This window comes from Microcebus murinus, chromosome 12 (assembly GCF_040939455.1).
Source record: "Microcebus murinus isolate Inina chromosome 12, M.murinus_Inina_mat1.0, whole genome shotgun sequence".
Classification (NCBI taxonomy): domain Eukaryota; kingdom Metazoa; phylum Chordata; class Mammalia; order Primates; family Cheirogaleidae; genus Microcebus; species Microcebus murinus.
Genome location: NC_134115.1, coordinates 84092631 through 84110530, shown reverse-complemented (window position 1 = coordinate 84110530; position 17900 = coordinate 84092631). Strand labels below are relative to the sequence as shown.

The window sequence follows — 17900 nt, the reverse complement described above, 5'->3', positions numbered from 1 at the left end:
TGGAGGGAGAGGGTGTTGGGGCAGTCAAGGACGACTCTTGGGTGCCAGGATTAGGTGCCTGGATTGTTGCCTGAGGGATTCTGTTAATTGGCCTTAGCCTTAGGGTAAAATGAGCCTTTTCATATAATAGTATGACAGCCATTTTCATATAATAGTCCTCTTTTTAATAAAAGTCAGTATTTGAAATGTATCTCAGTTTTATTGCTTTGAATACTTCTCATTGAACTGTCTACACATCAAAGAAAATATCACCAGACTATGATGCAACCTAATCTTGGAGGCTAAAGATACAGACTCACATAGTGTGAAACAGGTGCTGAATAAAAGTCAGAGGGGTCCTGGAAACAGGCAAAGCCCAACTACATTTCAGCTCCATACCTGGGAAGAAATATCTGTGAGCCAAGCAGGCCACAAGAACACAGAAATCTGTATCCCCAGAACATCCTGGTCAGAAGGAACTTTCAACCAGAAATGCCCATTTTACAGGGAAGGAAACAGCCCCCAAACAAACTGGTGAATGTAATAATGTCCCAGCTCGTGGTCATGTGTTTCCATTTCAGTCAGGGAGACAATTTAAAAATCCACTTTATACTATGTCAGGGAGGACTGAGTGCTGAAAGAAAGAAAAATCACACAGTGCCCAGAGGTACCTTAGGTAAAACAGTCAAAGGAAGTGTCCCACAGGAGGTAACACTGAACAGGGACTTGAAGAAAAGGAAGGAGGGAGCCAAGCAAAGGCTCAGAGACAGGCTGGGCTTGGTACATTCCAGAAACAGCAAGTTCATAGTGGAATAGAAGAAAGATGAGATGAGATGGGAGTTTGGGGAATTGTGTAGGATTCTGTAGGCTGAGGAAGGGATTCAGTCTTAACTCAGATGGGACAGCCCTGGAAATCAGAGAAGTGACATGATCTGGCTTCTGACTTAATTTTGAAAAGGGGCCCTCTAGCAGCTGTATTGAGAACACATCTAGGAATGAGAGCCAAAGTAGGTGATTTAGAAGGTGACACCAACTATACAGGGGACATGTAATGGTAGCTCAAGCCAGGCAGGTGCCAATAAGAGGGATGGGAACAGGTTGGGTATATTTTGAAGGCAGAGCCCACAGGATTTGCTGGTGGATTGGATGTGGCATATAAGAAAAACAGGAGTCACAAATGGCTTCCAGTTCAAAAAAGATGTACATGGTCATTTACTCTGATAGAAGTATAAGCATTTGGGAACTATGACAGCAAAGCCTCTATGTACTTCATTTATGAGTGACATGCCAAGATTGCCCTCTTCTTTACCCTTTTTCTCATATCCCCCTATCTCCTGGAAGCCTGCCTCACCGTGGTCTGGAGCAAGGCCAGCAAGAATTAATTCATCCAACAAACATTCATGTACTAGAGACTAGAAAAACCAAATCACGTGTCAGCCATGGTTCTGTTCCCAGGGAACTTCCAGATTGGCTGTGGAAATAGACACATAAATATATAATTTTAACTCAGTATGATTGGGGCTAACGAGAGGATTGTACAGAAGGCTTGGGACACAAGGGGAGGTTGCTACCTATAAGGGGATGGAAGAAGGTTCCCTAGAGGAGATGAAACCTGACAGCAACAAGAGGACAGCTTTGATTTAAGATCTCTAAGAGGTTGTATTGCTTGCTAATGACAATGGAGTGACACACTGGAGTGCCAATTAAGATTAATGTAGGCTAGTTGGGGCAACAATGGAAGTGCCCATTCAAAAAGCCTAAACATCTTCCCTGGTTTGTGAATTCCCATTTAACTTTCAGGGCTGACTCAAGTGTTTGTTTTACTGGGAATATAAATACCGAATATTTGAGCAATTGTAATGTATGCATCAGGTCTTATGCTAAATGAGTTATACGTCTCTTCTCTAATCCTCATAAATGCCCCCACTCATAGGTGAGAAAACTGAGACTGAAGAGAGGGGAGGATATTTGCCAAAAATTTCAACTGGTACCTGGCAACAACAAGAATTTGAAACCCGTTCTGGTTCACTTTAGAAAAAGGCCATGGGGCTGGGTGCCGTGGCTAATGCCTGTAATCCTAGCATTTTGGGAGGCCAAGGCGGGAGGATCGTTTGAGGCCAGGAGTTCGAGACCAGCTTGAGAAAGAGCAAGACCTAGTCTCTACAAAAATAGAAAAATTAGCTGGGCATGCTGGCACGCAACTGTAGTCCCAGCTACCTGGGAGGCTGAGGCAGGAGGATCACCTGAGCCCAGGAGTGTTAGATTGCAGTGAGCTATGATGACGCCACTGCACTCTAGCCCAGGCGACAAAGTGAGACTCTATCTCAAAATAATTTTCAAAGTCTATGAATGCTCTTTTCACATGCTGCCTCCACCAGAACCTCTATGGATTTGGGTTATAACTGTCTGGCATGGCCCCTCCCGCTCCCGCCACCTCGTGAACTCATCTTTGAAAACCCTCACCCCCTCATCCACTCACCATCCTCAGACCACCTGCGTCTAGCTCATAGCAACACAGCACAGGTTGGAAGATCTGCAAGCTTTCCCTAATGAATGAGTGAAGGAATAAATGACTGAATGGACGAATTCGAGGCCTTACTATGGCATCCTGGTAAGCTGCCACCCACCCTCGACCTTGGTTCCCTCAACTCAGCAGCTTAGGAAGTAACGCCGACCTAAGCAAGCAGCCCAGCGAGCCTGGGAAAAGGCGAGCACCTCGGGGCGGGGAGGGGCGGGACAGGCCGTACCACGGCGACCCTCCGCAGGGGCGGCGCCATTGGCCGCGTCCGCCGCCACCCGGCAGTAGTTACCGAGGTCAGCCCCGCCTCTTCCTCTTTCCCTCAAAGCAGGCGGCGGCGGTAGCGGCTGAGTAGCAATGGTGAGGCTGAGGGAATCGGACGCCATCCGTGCGCTGTGGGGTGTGGGGACTGGAGCCAGGGGCGCGGATTGAGCCCCCGGGTCCCATCTGTCGGCCGGGCCGTGAGGCGCCGCGCAGAAAGGCCCAGGGCCGCCACAACCCGCCTTCCGTCTTCTCTTCTGTGCTTGGGCCAGGAGAGACGCGCGTCTTCGCGGGTGCACGGTGCGGGTAGCGGCTCTGCCTGGTAGCCGGCCTGGGCGAGGGCGCGCCCGCGGGCCTCGGTTACCCTGCCTGGGGGTGCGGGCGGTGCCGGGCCGCCGGGGGTGAGGCGCGCGCCTTCCGGGGCTGGCCATGGCGCGGGTGGAGGGGAGCCGGACCCGCAGGCTGGCTAACCCAGACCTTTCCTCGCACACAGGCCAAGATTAAGGCTCGGGACCTTCGCGGCAAGAAGAAGGAGGAGTTGCTGAAACAGCTGGACGACCTGAAAGTGGAGTTGTCCCAGCTTCGTGTCGCCAAAGTGACAGGCGGTGCGGCGTCCAAACTCTCCAAGATGTAAGAGACGGGCGGCCGGATCACAGGCCTCTGGGGGTAGGAGCCTGTGTGTATCGGGAGCGTCTGGATTTTCGAAGTTGGCTTAAGGACTTGTCCGTTTAGGTGCACACTCAGTGCGTGCTTGGGTCACGTGGACACCCCGCTGTGTGCTTACCCTCTTACCTGCCTTTGACCCTGCGGTCCTCCTTCCTGGAGTGTCCTTGCTCGGATTTTTTAGCTGGAGAAACAACTGGGTGTCCCTGTAAACGCCTCTTAATCCTGCCTCAGAGCCTACCTGGACCCTTTCTTTCCATCTTCCCACCAGCGCTTAGTTGACTCTTTTCTACATCTTCTCTCATTTGGTAGGTGGGTGCCTCATCCTTTAGCTGCAGTGTAACTTTGACTTACATGGATGAGGGTCAAGGAGACTTGGGAAGGGAACATGGGTTTGGAGTTAGTTGACTTGGGTATAAATTCATTTCTGCCACATACTGTCTGATCACTACCTTGGTTGATCACTACCTTGGTTTAGTTCCCATAGGTTTTTTTGTATTTTTTTTGTGACAGGGTCTCACTCTGTCACCCACGCTGGGGTGCAGTGACATGACCATAGCTCACTGCAGCCTCAAACTCCGGGGTTCAAGCAATCTTCATGCCTCAGCCTCCCGAGTAGCTGGGACTACAGGCACCTGCCACCATGTCCAGCTAATTTTTAAATACTTTGTAGAGATGGGGGTCTCACTGTGTTGCCCTGCCTTGTCAAGGCCAGGTCTTGAACTCCTGGCCTCAAGTGATTCTCCCACCTGGTTCTCCTGAGTAGCTGGGATTACAGGTGTGAGCCATGGCACTGGACATTCCATAGGTTTTTTCCCTCTAATATAAAATGAATGCCAACCCTGAAAACAACCTTGTGGGGGTAGGGTGGGAGGATTGCACGAGTTGGGAAACAGGTGAGCAGAGTTGCACACTGAATCATGGACAGTCGTGTTGTCCAGTCAGCCGCTGAGTGGCCTTCCTTCATCCCCTGGCATATCTCACGTTTAACATGACTACAAGTTAACTTCTCCCAAGCCTGCTCCTAGCTTCAGTGCCTTCCTCCCCGATAGCATTTCTGCTTCCCAAATGTGTCTCCCTCCTCACTGGCCTCTCCTGCAATTTCTTATGTCAGCCTGGTTGCTTGGTTTGTTGCATGATCCTTTGTGTTAGTTCATTCATATTGGCGTTGGTTGGCTCTTCATAGTTTTAGGATAAATTTTTGGCTTGAGATTGAAGGTCTTTTCCTGATCTGCCTCACCTCACTGACTTCTTTTTTTGTATTGTAGCCGAGTCGTCCGCAAGTCCATTGCCCGTGTTCTCACTGTAATTAACCAGACACAGAAAGAAAACCTCAGAAAGTTCTACAAGGTGCGTCTGGGGGTTATATTTGGCTACAGGAAGCCAAGTTGGCCAGGGGATATAGGAAAGAGGTTTTCTTGCTGGGGTACATTGGGCTGGCAGTGGTTGGGCTCCCCGCAGCTTTCCCAGCTTGTGGCTGGGTTTGCCCTTTTCCCAGCATCTTGCATGGCTTGTGGCACTGTGAGCTGCAGATAAGTCAGTGGCATGCTGGGAGTTTAGCTGGAGACTAGGGTTTGAATCCAGCCTTCCCAGCTGAGTGAGCTTGGGCAGTTTATGGGGTTAACTGTGTAAAGGTTTCAGCTATCTATTGCTAGCACTTACTATATATATATATATATATGTTAGTCACTGCCAAGAAACCTGATGTTCTCATTTTTCAGATGAGGTCCCTGAGACTTAGAGACTGTTATTTAGGGTTATCTACACTCAATGGAGTGATGGGCCTCAGTTCTAAATCATGTCTGGGCAAGGGCTGGATTGAGTGCTCCTGGGAGATTTGCACAAGTGTCTTTTGACAACCATTTCTGGTCTTGTCCTTAATATCAGTGTTAACAGAGTTCAAACAAGAATGAGTAGGAGACTATGTGTGCACATACATAATTGGTTTATGTGATTGTGGGGCCTGGCATGAGCTGGTGACACAGGTTGCAGCTGCTGTCCCCAAGTGGGATTTCTTCTAAGAGAGCTTCAGTCCTGCTTTAAGGCTTTTAACTGATTGGCTCAGACCCGCCCAGATTACCCAGGACGATCTACATTAATTAACGTCATCTGATCACGGGTTTTAATTACATTTGCAAAGTGGCTTTGCATCAATATCCAAATTAACGTTTGAATAACTGGAATGTTTGATGCATTGAAAAAAGCAATCATAGTGTGGCTAGGCTAGCTGCCCAGGGGATACTAGCATGCAGGCCAGGGGGGCTGCCACCCCACTGGAATATGTACACATTTGTGTGTAAGAACATTTTGCTGAGGAGTGGGTCTGAAAGTTTCATCAGTTTTGAGGGGACCAGCAGAAGTGGTGGGTAGGAAGAATTGTCTTTGTGATCCTCCAGTGAGTGCCCATCCTTCTGTACCAGGTGCCTCTCAGTCAGTGGAACTTTCTGTGATGATGGAATTGTAACCGCTGGCCACGTGGCTGTTGAGCACTTAATGTGGCTGCGGTGACTAAAGAACTGAATTTTTAATGAAAACAGCTACATGTAGCTAGTGGCCGGTATATTGGACTGCAGAGCTCTAGGGGGTTAGCAAATTTGTAGAGGACAAGGGCCTGACCTATGCTAACAGATGTGGAGGTACAGAGACTGTCATGCCTCCAAGTCTCCTCTAGAGCATGCCCTCACCATCCTGGGCAGCTTCTATTCCATGCTTCTCTGCCCACTTGCTGGGGCCTGGTATAGAGGCTGTGTGGCCTCAGGTTCTCCACTTCCTCAAGTGTCTATCCTGTGCCTGCTTCTCCATGCTGTCAGCTCCCAGAATCTCTTCTGCACCAAAGGGCCGTTTGTTACCTGTTTAGTCTCCCCTATTGTGTTGGGAGCCCCTTGAGCAGGGACTGGGTCTGATTCCTTACTAAGCCAGCACCCGACACAGAGCCTTGTCCTGAAGAGGGCCTGGGGGAACTTTGTAGAACAAACAATAGTGAGCTGCTGTGGTCAGACCCCTCCCTGGGGAGGAGTGGGAGTTAAGATTGAAGAGACGGGTGATGGCTGTGTGGCAGCTCTGGCCAGGAGTGAGGCGAATGGAGTAAGGCAGGAAAGGGGACCGGGCCTTGCCCCTCGTGTCAGGATGACCTTGGCCTAGCTGGATCCTCTGAGGAGGAGGCTCGGGGTTATCACAGGCAACACCTGACAAAACCTCCAGATTAACTGAGCAGGACTTTAACTCCCATACACATTCTCTTGTGTGACTTAAAGCCAAGGTAACAGTAACCACTCCCAGGACTTGGTGGTGCCACATGATTCTTTCTACACCAGCTTTGCTAAGATTTGGGCACCTCGGCCCAATAAGTCAAGAAACTTATATACAATGGGGACAGCCCACCGGCCTTGGGTTTGGGGGAATGAAATAAGCCAGTGAGCAAAGTGTATGACCTACAGACTGCCAGTCCTGTGCTGGCAGCCCCCCTACTCTGGGACTGGATGTCCTGCAAGTCGCCTTCCCATCCCAGCTGCTCCCTCTCACCTGGCATTTCTCGGCATCTTGCCAGTGCCCCTCCCAGCGCCTCAGTTCTGGCCTCCCAAGCTGCTTTAGCTACTGCAGCAGCTCCTCACATCCCTCTACCGCCTGCCTCCTAGGGCAAGAAGTACAAGCCCCTGGATCTGCGGCCTAAGAAAACACGTGCCATGCGCCGCCGGCTCAACAAGCACGAGGAGAACCTGAAGACAAAGAAGCAGCAGCGGAAGGAGCGGCTGTACCCACTGCGGAAGTATGCAGTCAAGGCCTGAGGCCTGATCTCTTGGCATCAATAAAAACACGAAACTGGCTGACATTGCTTGATTTTTCCACTGATGGGGCTGGAGAGGGGATTGGGGGCTGAGCAAGAGTCCTGCCCCAGCTGTTGGCTCCTCTGGTTTGGGGCTTTGGCAGCCTTGGCCACAGAGACCTGTTGGACACTGTTACGGTTCCGCCTGTGTAGCGCTGGTAGGACAGGGTTGTCCGTGGTGGTGGTACATTTGAGGGGTCCTGGGTGATTTGTTCGTGCAGGGTGCTTGACTTCTGGTCTAATCAGCAGCTCCAGACACTAAGAGTCGTCCGTCTCGGGTGAAGGCACAGGCGTGGGCCACATCCAGGATTCCCTGGGGAATAAAAAAAGCACAGGATGGGGTTCTGCTTGCAAGTCCTGTCTCTCTCCGGTAGGGGGAGCAGGGGCTTCCACAGCTCCTTGGTGCTGTCCCACGGCCTTACCTTCAAGGTCTTGAGGCACTTTCCTGTGTTGCAGTCCCAGACTTTGACCTGGAAACAGGGAGGGAGGCAGGAGGCCTCTGGGTTTTTCATTTGTTTGAAATGCTTCACTTAGGGTCTGGCACAAATTTCAGTGCATGCAGGAGTTTCCTCTTGCCAGAGGCTAGTTGGGTCATAGGGCAGCACCTGGGGCCTCTCCCTCCTTGATAGGCAGGTGAGGATGTGGGCATTTCTGGAAATGGAGTGCTGAGGGCTCTGGTGGGTGGGCTTACCGAGTGGGAGTAGCCACCACTGGCCAGATGCTGCTCGTCTGGGGAGAAGGCTATGCTCTTCACCCAGGTGACATGGCCTTTGAGTTGGACAAGCGGGCTGCTGGTCATGGGTTTCCAGATGTGGATAGTCTTGTCCCAGGAGCCAGATGCCTGAACAGCAGACAGCTCTGATCCCCTGCCTAGGTATGGGGCCCGCAAGCTGACTGAGCCCCCAAATGGCCAGTGGCCCTTTTTACAGATCTTGTAGCCTGCAAGGGACCAGCCCAGCTTACCAGGAGGCCTGACGCTGAGTAGCACAGGCAGCTGATGTTGCCACTGTGGCCCTCTAGTTCTTGGTGGAAGACTGCTGGGGTAAGTGCCCGCAGGTCCCAGATGCGTATGGTGGAGTCCCAGGAGCCAGTGGCCTGTAGGCAGTGACCACCCTCCTAGTGCCTAGACTGGACTTGAGCCCCTCCCCTTCCCGCTGCTCAGCTCCAAGGGGGAGACTGGGGACAGGGCAGAGGTGAGGCTCACCAGGCAGTTCCCGCTGGGTGAGAAGTCACTGCTCTGGATGGAGTCACGGTGCCCAGCTAAGAGGCGCAGCATCTGGCCGGACTAGACAATGGAGCCCTGAGCTTTGGGAGGTGGCAGAAGGCAGCCACTCAGGGGTCAGACTCGGGCACTCCCTGCTAGGCTACCTGGGTCATGTGACAACATGGCATGTGGGAAGGCCATCTAGTCCCTGACAGAAGGTGAGCAAGGGCAGTCCAGGCAGGGGGACCTAGTGTGCCAAAGTGAGGCATGAGGCTGTGTGTAGGGAGGCCTAGAGAAGTGGCTGCAGCCAGATGTGGAGTATTGTGGATGCCTGGTGTTTGCATGGGCTGTGGGGGACCAACAGAGGGTTTGAGGGCAGGACTGTGGGGATCCTCCAGATCCCAGACTTGGCCGGGCTCTGGCCACTCCATGTACCTGCGCCTCCCAGATGATCACATGCTTGTCCCAGCCACCTGAAGCTAGCTGCCTCGAGTCAGGGCTGAAGCTGACCGTCTCCACACTCCGTTGGTGACCTGCAGGGACCAGCCCAGGTTTGAGGAAGAGGGGAAGGACGCAGTAAGGTTGGAAAAGGAGCTTGGGCCTGGCTGCTCAGCTCCCGGTCCCTCCTGGCCCACTCACCTTTCAAGACCTGCAGACACTTGGCTCCTGCTACATCCCACAGGCGGATGGTGCAGTCGCAGGAGGTGCTGGCAAAGAGGCGGCCGTCTGGGGAGAATCGGCAGAACTTCACAGGCCCTGGGGTGGGTAGCCATGGTTAGGGGATGGGGCGCTGCCCTCCACCCTGGCCCTTCACCGGCCCCTCCTAATTTCTTCAGCCTCATCACCCACCTCCCCTCATCCAAACTCCAGCCACCTGCAAATGTCTGGGTTTCCATGCCTTGGCCGGGGCTGGGCTCCCAGCTGGGAACACTCAGTCCTGATTTGCCCATCTGGAAAATTGTCAATACCCAAATCAAATGCAGGCACCTCCCAGAAACTCCCAACAACCCAGCTTGGTTGGTTACCTCTTTTGAGCTCCCAGCCTGTGTACTTTGACTATGAATAGCATTAATCAGACTGCCCTGGAATTGCTAGATAGATAGATAGATAGATAGATAGATAGATAGATAGATAGATAGATATTTTTTTTTCCGTTTTTCCCCTCAATAATTGTAATAGTTACAACTACTGGGTCCTTACTGGGGCTAGGCGCTTCACTTGATTATCTCATCCTATAGGGTAGCAACTATTATCCCCATTCTCTAGCAGAAGAAATGGCTCAGAGAAGGGGCAGGACTTGACTAAGATCACAGTCAAAAAAGTGGTAGGAGCCAGGCTCAGTGGCTTGCACCTGTAATTCCAGCAATGCAGGAGGCTGTGGCAGGAGGATCACTTGAGTTCAAGACCAGCCTGGGCAGGCAAGCCCCGTCCCTAAATTTTTTTTTTTTTTAATTTAAAAAGTGGTAGGTACAACATGGCTGAACCTTGACATTAGGCAAACTGAAATAAGCTGGTCACTAAAAGACAAATACTGTATGATTCTACTTATATATGATATCTGGAGAAGTCAAATTCATAGAGACAAAAAGTAGAACAGTGGTTGTCGGCGGGTGGGGAAGGGGCAATAGGGAGTTATTTACTGGGTTATTTACTGGGTTACTTCAGTTTTGCAAGATAGTGTGCACAGTAACATGAAGGTACTTAACACTACTGAACTGTACACTTAAAAGGTTAAAACTGTAAATATGTGTTGTTTTACTACAATTTAAAAGAAAAAAGTAGGATCAGAGTCCAGGTCTGTCAAGACTCAAAGCCCCAGCCCCCAGGTACTGTGTCCTGTGTCCCTGTCCTCCTGCCCTAGGCCTGCCCCGGCTGTCCTGCACCCAAGCCCAGCCCATCACTGGGCATTGTGGCAGGCTCTGCAAAATGCCAGACAGACCCTTGGGCATCTGTCTCCCCAGCGAGGCTGCCGATCCCACCTGTGTGGCCATCAAGCCTCCACAGCAGCTGCCCGCTCTGGGTCTCCCAGCCGTACACACAGCCATCCTCTGAGGCTGTGAGCAGCGTCTGGCCGTCGGGGGAGAAGGCGGAGGAGTTGACCTGGAAGCAGAACACAAAAGTCCTTTTCTGGGGCAAGAAACACCTCTCAGCTCATCCCTGACTCCAGAATCCTGGGCCAGCCCTAAACACTGCCCCAAGAGCTTGGAGTTGGAGCCTGGACTTCAGGCCTCACTCCACAACCAGAGCCCAGGACCACTGAACTCTCTGGAGCCCTGTAAAACCTAAGCCGGAAGCCACAGGCTGGAATCTCTCTGGAGCCAGAGCCTGGAACTCCAGAGCCAGGAGCCCATTGTAGAGCTGGAGTTGAGAACTGAGAGTTCAAAATCTCTAAGTCCTGAGTTCACTTTAGAGCCAGGGCCCAAAAGCACTGGAGTCAGCCAGGAACTGTAGCCCTCCTGGCCAGAGTCCAGATTCTGGAGCCTTTTTTAGAACCAGAGCTTAGAACCCAGAACTCATTCTGAAGCTGGAAGCCAGACCTGGAGTCTAGACCTCGCTTTGAGCCTTCTTTGGTTAACAAAGTACATTCTAGACTCAAGGTCCAGAGCTGAAGCCCAGGGAGCACACTGGAACCCCCACTACACAGAACCAGGAGCTCAGAGTCGGGGCACTGCTGGGCCTCACCTCTCCGCGGTGCCGGCCGAAGAATTTCACTCTCCCCGCGGCCAGGGTCTCTGGGGCCCCGATGTTCATGGGGCGCCCAGCTTGCCCGGGTCCCCGTGGGGCTCCCTTGGGACAGGACAGAGGGGAAGGGAAAACTGTGTACAACTGGTCTCCATGGTAATCGGGGCGGGGCGCGCAGCCGCGGTGGGGTCCCCAGGAAGCTGCAAGGAGAGACAGCCAGAGCAAGACGACTCTCAGCTCAGGGGAGGTGCAGCCGCTGCGAGCGGGACTGCAGACAGCTCAGAAAAGGGACTTCCACGCCAGCCACTGCCGGTCACTCTCAGGCAGCTCCGGCGGCAGAGCGGCCGCTAGGGGGCGCGCCAGGCCCGTGCCTGCGCCGGGCGGTCTGCAAAGGGTCCGCAGGCCCCTGAGGACGAATCTATTTCCCCACCTGTACAGCGGGAAGACCAGCCTGTCCACAAGACTCCAGGGCTGAGCCAAGCACAGGGCCTGGCACAGGTAGATTCCCAAGAGGGCCTGCTGCGGGCCAAGATCCCTTCTGTCAGTGGCCAAAGTGACACTTAGGATGTCCCAGGAGAGGGCTGGGTGACAGCCACCTCTGCCCTCCAGGCTGTGGAAGCCAGAGATGTGTGTGTAAAGAGCAGGACATTAAAAAGTGTGGTTTTAACTGTTGTTAATATTCCCAGCAGCACAAAATGTGCCGACTGAGGATGGGGTGGAAGCCGTGTAAGGTGGCCTCAGGAGCTCTCAAGATATTTATTGGATAGCTCAACTAGAAACATGGAAAGCACAGGCCTTGGTTTCATTGTGCATCTTACAGATGAGGAAACTGAGGCCCTGAGAGCTGGGGGAACTTGCCCAAGGTCAGTCAGCTGGTAGGAGTACGACTGGGATTTCATCCCTTGTCTGTCTGAATCTGGGGTCTATATTAGGGCTACCTGCCATGAATTGTAGGGGCCTCACAGATGATGTCGAGGCCTCTGACTCCTGGTGCATCTGGGAAACTGAAGTCCCAAAGGGGCAGGACTTGGCCCAGTACCCAGGGCCTCCATGGTAGAGCTGGGGCCAAGACCCAGTCTCCCCTCCCCCACAGCAGGACTAGGGTGGAACAGAGACCCCCCCAGGCCCCCTGGGGCAGGGTGGGACAGCTGGACTTTGGGAGCTTCAAACTCAAGGGTTCCCAGTGGTGACTCACACCCCTCCCCCCAGACCCCTTTGCCAGAGACTCTTCTCACGAGATGCACTGTGCTCCTGCTCTATTTTAAGCCCCAGACAGTCAGGCGGGAGAGGGGGTGACAATGGCAGCTTTGAGGCAGTCCCACCCCATCCCAGCTCCCAGAGGGCCCAGGTCACTGAGTTGGCTCCTCAGGGACCTATCTGAGTTGGGCCTATAAGGCTGTCCCCACACCCAGACCTGGGACAGGGCTCCCCCGGCTCTCTGCCCCTCCTGCTCAGGGCCCACCCACCACCCATCCCCTGGCTATGGCCCATTCTCCAGCCACCTGATAGCTCCTGCTCTACCCAGAGGGCCCAAAACCACCTTCTCCAGCCCAGCCCATCACTCCCAGAGCCCTCTGGGTAGACCTTGTCCACTGGTCTGGGTAGACCTGACCACTCGGGGGGAGCTGGGGCTAAGCTGTCTGCCTGGCTCAGGAGTCTGGAGTTGGAACTGCCAGCCATGAATGCCAGGGGCTCGTGGGCCACAGTGCCATGTCCCTCTCCTGCCTCATCCTAGCCCTGCCCACCCCACCTTGCTTCCCACTGCCCTTCTCTCCATCCCTCCACCTCCACTGCCTCCAGCCCGTGCAGTTTCCTCTGGACTGTCTGCCGGATGGTCTTCCCCATCCTCCTGACTGACTTGGCCTTCAGATCTAGCTCCAATGTAACAACCTTCCCTTGCCCTCCTCGTACCCCTAAACTAAGTCTGAGCTCCTGCCCCAGAGAATGGGGTGTTAGAGCCACAGGACAGGGGTAAACCCAGGCTCTGCCAACTACCAGCTCCACAACCTTGGGCAAGCCATCTGACAACTCAGTGCCTCAGTTTCTTCATCTGTAAAATAGCACTCAGGGGTTGCCTTGTGAGGAGTCAGTGAGATGACACCTGTCGAGAGCAACTCATTTTCAGTAACTGCTCAGAGAAGGTGGGGAGAGGCTGTGATGTCCACCTCTGTCCCTTAGCTTAAACCTCAGACACAAAATTCCAAATGCTCTTTGCCAGGCTACCCAAGGTACCCACAGCCCAGGGGCCCTGGTGACCAGGGGCTGTCTCGCCTCATGCCCAGCAGGGGCTTGGGCAGGGGATACACCTGCAAGATGTAGACACATGAGTTGGTCACAGTGATGGTGGCAGCAGAAGTATTTCACTGGCTCAGGCCCTGCCATGGGATTGGGGAACACAGGTTCCAGTCTTCCCCAAGAAGGTTCTTGGTGGGCATTTTCCACCAATTGACTATCTATTCCTTCTCCTCAGGGAGCCTGTCACATTCTCTCCTTCTTCAGCCCAGGTTGTCTGGGGAGGGAGCTATGCCAGGATTCCCAGGATGGACACTATGCTGGTCTTATTGTTGTTCCATCCCCTGAAGGTGACCCATGGTCCTGGACAAGCCTGGCATTTCTCAACTATGCATATCAACATGTGAACATCTTGCAAACATATGCTCAGCAAAAAATCACCATTGCAGAAGCAGCTATGGGCATGCAAAAGAGAACCCTCCATTTCTTAGGCAGATAGACATATGTAATAAACCTGTAAAGAAAAGCAAGGGAGGCTGGGCGCGGTGGCTCATACCTGTAATCCTAGCACTCCAGGAGGCCGAGGCGGGTGGATCACTTGAGCTCAGGAGTTCAAGACCAGCTTGAGCAAGAGCCAGACCCTGTCTCTACCAAAAATAGAAAAATGAGCCAGGCATCACGGCATGGGCTTGTAGTGCTAGCTACTTGGGAGGCAGAGGCAAGTGGATCCCTTGAGCCCGGGAGTTTGAGGTTGCTATGAGCTAGCTGACACCATGGCACTCCAGCCCGGGCAACAGAGTAAGACTCTGTCTCAAAATAAATAAATAAAAAGGCAAGCAAGGGGATGAGGAACCCCCAGATCCCCAGAGCAGTTAACTTATGAGAGAGGAAGGGAGGGACTGAACATGGGCAGAACACCTGGGACCTTGAAGGGCAACTACTTCTGGTGACATTCAAGCTTTATGCTGGGCAGGGGGCACCCAGGTGTCTATTCCATTAACCTTGGAGAATTGGCCCTGCCAGTCTGGCCCCTGCCCATCTCTCCTGACTCGTCCTGGCTTCCTCGCCCCTGCCCCATTCCTTGTCCCTACCCCTGTCCTCCCCTCAGTCCTGAACAATTAGTGGAGCTGCTGTGGGTAGGAGTGGGGGATCATACAGTCCCAGGCCTGGGCAGCATTTTCTGTCCGGTGCCCTGAGAAGCAGAGAAAGTTGTTTTGTGGCAAGAGAGGGAGCAGAGAGGAAAAAGAGTTGGAGAGTCAGCCTGCCCTGGTTCCTGCCTCTTCCCAGATCCCAGCTCCAATCCCTGAGGCTGCCCCTCCTGCCCTCCAGGTCCTAACATGTACCTGTTCCCTTAGAGTAAATTCCTCTTTTTGCTGAGTGAGCTCTGATAGGTTTCGGTTACTTGCCACCCACAGAGCCTTGACTAAAGTGTTTCTGTAATTTCCAAAAGTTGGTCCCTAATACTATGTCTTTGGGGCCTCTTCTCTGGGACTCTCCTGGCTCCCCAATGGTTCCCTGAGCTATAATCAATGGCATCAAGTTGCTATGGTTTCCCCATAACCTGGGCCACCCTTATTGAAATACGCTGTGATTTGTCCTTCTCCCTCTTAAAGTGTGGGGCCCAGAACTGGAAACTTGCTCTCTGTCTGGACTAACAACTGCCAAGTTGAAAGGTACTGTTGTCTCCAGTTTTCTAGACACTTAATCTCTAGTAATGCAGCCTGCATTACTAGCGGCATTTGTGTTACCAACAGCCACATTATTCATAGCAAATGCATGAGAGCTTTCTCCCACGAGCTACTGTCCAACCAACTCTCCCTCCCCTCGTACTTGCACAATGGATTCTTCGGAGGCACATGCAAGACCTTATATTATGCTGGTTAAATGTCATCTTCTTGGCTCACACCCAGCCGTCTAGTCTTGAAAGCGCTGTATGAGTCCCACTTCTGTTGCACAAAGCATTAATTCTGCCACTGTGACAGCTGCAAATTTTATGAGCAGGCCTTCTGTGTTTTAAATCCAAATTGGGGAAATGATGATCAACAGGACAGGGGAAAGGACAGAGCCTGTGATCTATCACTAGAGACCTCAGTGACTCACTTTTTTTGCACCCATCCACACCCATCAAGATCATGAACAATCCATGGGGTGGGGGGGAGAGCACTGTCCCTTAGGAGATACCTGGGTGGGGAGGAAGGGAACCTCAAGCAGGGGTCTCTGGTTGCAAACAACAGAACCCATGATGGCCAAAAGGGACCATGTGGGAAGAGACTGGGGGATCCCAGATGGGAAGGACAGCAACCCTGTCAACCAGGGAAAGACTGACCTGAAGCACCCCTACCCATCCAGGGAGAAGCCCAGCCCTTCAGAATCCTTGGAGAGTTCATAATTGGCCAGCTGGGGTCACGTGCCCATTTCCTTGGCTAGGGGCGGGCAGCACGTCTTGATTGACAGTTCGGGTAAGAAAGAGGATTCTGTCTCCACCTCTACCCTGGTCTACTAATCAATCTGGGATCTCTAGGTCAGTCTAAGCCACCTGTGTGCCTGTGGGGTCAGGAGACCGCTGCCTTCCAATCTTGCTCCATCACCGCCAGCTGTGACTTCAGGCCCCTTACTTTATTCTTCTGTGCCTCCTTTCCTCATCTCTAAAATGAAAATATGATGAATACATGCCTCATGAGGTTTGCTTTGAGAATTGAGCTAATACGTGTAAAGTGCTTGCAGTAGCATCTGGCATATGGTTGGTGCTCTGTGTTGCTTAGCTGTGTTAACATCGAAGCGCTATAATGAGTCCACGTTTTTTTCATTGTAGCCCCAAAGATAACAAGAAAAACTCCCTATATGAAAAAATGTTCAACATCACTAATCATCAGGGAAATGCAAATCAAAACCACAACGAGATGTCATTTCACCCCAGTTAGAATGGCTACTATTAAAAAGACAGAGGCTGGGTGCGGTGGCTCACGCCTGTAATCCTAGCACTCTGGGAGGCCAAGGTGGGCGGATCGCTCGAGGTCAGGAGTTCGAAACCAGCCTGAGCAAGAGTGAGAGCCCGTCTCTACTATAAATAGAAAGAAATGAATTGGCCAACTAATATATATAGAAAAAATTAGCTGAGCATGGTGGCACATGCCTGTAGTCCCAGCTACTCAGGAGACTGGGGCAGCAGGATCACTTGAGCCCAGGAGTTTGAGGTTGCTGTGAGCTAGGCTGACGCCACGGCACTCACTCTAGCCTGCGCAACAAAGTGAGACTCTGTCTCAAAAATAAATAAATAAATAAAATAAAAATAAAATTTAAAAAGACAGAAAATAGCAGATGTTGATAAGGGTACAAAGAACACTCCCATACTGTTGGTGGGAATGTAAATTAGTGCAGACATTATGAAAAACTGTATGGAGGTTCCTCAAAACACTAAATATAGACTGACCACATGATCCAGCAATCCTACTGTCGGGAATATATCCAAAAGAAAGGAAATCAGTATATCAAACAAATGGCTACACTACCATGTTGATTGCAGGATTATTCACAATAGCCGAGATTTGGGCCGGGGGCGTGGTGGCTCACGCCTGTAATCCTAGCACTCTGAGAGGCTGAGGCGGGTAGATCCCTCAAGGTCAGGAGTTGGAGACCAGCCTGAGCAAGAGTGAGACCCCGTCTCTACTATAAATAGAAAGAAATTAGTTGGCCAACTAAAAATACATAGAAAAAATTATCCGGGCATGGTGGCACATGCCTATAGTCCCAGCTACTCGGGAGGCTGAGGCAGGAGGATCGCTTGAGCCCAGGAGTTTGAGGTTGCTGTGAGCTAGGCTGACGCCACGGCACTCTAGCCAGGGCGACAGAGTAAGACTCTGTCTCAAACAAACAAACAAACAAAAAACCAATAGCGGAGATTTGGAATCAACCTAAGTGTCCATCAGTGGATGAATGAATAAAGAAAATGTGGTGTATATATGGGGAAATATTATTCTGCCATAAAAAGAATGAAATTCTGTCCTTTGCAGCAACATGGAAGGAATTGGAGGTCATTATGTTAAGTGAAGTAAGCCAGGCACAGAAAGACAAATATCACATGTTCTCACTCATGCATGAGAGTTACAAAAGTGGATCTCATGAAGACAAAGCATAGACTGGTGGTTACCAGAGGCTGGGAAGGGAAAGGGAGTGAAGAGAGGTTGGTTATTGGGCACTAAAATACAGTGAGAGAGGAGTAAGTTCTAGTGATCCATAGCATAGTGCGGCAACTACAGTTAACAAGAAGTTATTGTATATTTCGAAATAGCTAGAAGAGAAGATTTATAATGTTCCCAACACAAAGAAATGATAAATATGATTGTCCCTCTGTCCCCAGACTATTCTTTAACGTTGTTTCCAGGACTTTTTAAGAATTAAAAAAATTAAATCAAATAGCATACAAGTCCCCTCTGGCTAGGTTGGGGCCCTGCCACCACAAGCCAGACAGGCCTGTGACAGAGGCCCTGCCCAGCCAGCCACCCATCCCCGCCCCCTCATTCCATCTCAAATCTGGGCCC

At 51.8% G+C, this 17900-nt stretch overlaps 2 protein-coding genes across 3 annotated transcripts; one reads left to right on the top strand and one right to left on the bottom strand.

Annotated features, from left to right (window-relative positions):
* The first annotated feature begins 2730 nt into the window (after positions 1 to 2730).
* RPL35 (ribosomal protein L35) lies at positions 2731 to 7245 on the top strand. The gene is made up of 4 exons (XM_012771877.3): positions 2731 to 2857; positions 3252 to 3388; positions 4690 to 4771; positions 7057 to 7245. The coding sequence occupies exons 1-4, from the start codon at positions 2855 to 2857 to the stop codon at positions 7204 to 7206; spliced, it is 372 nt and encodes a 123-aa protein (XP_012627331.1). The 5' UTR covers positions 2731 to 2854; the 3' UTR covers positions 7207 to 7245.
* On the bottom strand, positions 7131 to 11270 carry WDR38 (WD repeat domain 38). 2 transcript variants are annotated; one of them, XM_012771875.2, is made up of 9 exons: positions 11131 to 11270; positions 10428 to 10548; positions 9088 to 9204; positions 8884 to 8981; positions 8449 to 8529; positions 8208 to 8339; positions 7936 to 8085; positions 7667 to 7714; positions 7131 to 7557 (listed from the first exon to the last, which is right to left on the bottom strand). In XM_012771875.2, the coding sequence occupies exons 1-9, from the start codon at positions 11197 to 11199 to the stop codon at positions 7483 to 7485; spliced, it is 891 nt and encodes a 296-aa protein (XP_012627329.2). In that variant the 5' UTR covers positions 11200 to 11270; the 3' UTR covers positions 7131 to 7482. The 2 variants fall into 2 exon arrangements, with proteins under 2 accessions (XP_012627329.2, XP_012627328.2); XM_012771874.3 differs by lacking the exon at positions 8449 to 8529.
* Positions 11271 to 17900: the final 6630 nt, after the last annotated feature.

What these genes read in the sequence shown, in the direction of transcription:
- RPL35 (XM_012771877.3), top strand. An exon ending in GCGTCCAAACTCTCCAAGAT is followed by an intron (nt 3,389 to 4,689) that starts GTAAGAGACGGG and finishes TTTGTATTGTAG; the next exon opens with CCGAGTCGTCCGCAAGTCCA. An exon ending in ACCTCAGAAAGTTCTACAAG is followed by an intron (nt 4,772 to 7,056) that starts GTGCGTCTGGGG and finishes CCTGCCTCCTAG; the next exon opens with GGCAAGAAGTACAAGCCCCT.
- WDR38 (XM_012771875.2), bottom strand. Translation starts at nt 11,199, where the DNA reads ATGAACATCGGGGCCCCAGAGACCCTGGCCGCGGGGAGAGTGAAATTC. An exon ending in GTGTCTGCAGGTCTTGAAAG is followed by an intron (nt 8,982 to 9,087) that starts GTGAGTGGGCCA and finishes TGGTCCCTGCAG; the next exon opens with GTCACCAACGGAGTGTGGAG. An exon ending in GTGGTGGCTACTCCCACTCG is followed by an intron (nt 7,715 to 7,935) that starts GTAAGCCCACCC and finishes CCCTGTTTCCAG; the next exon opens with GTCAAAGTCTGGGACTGCAA.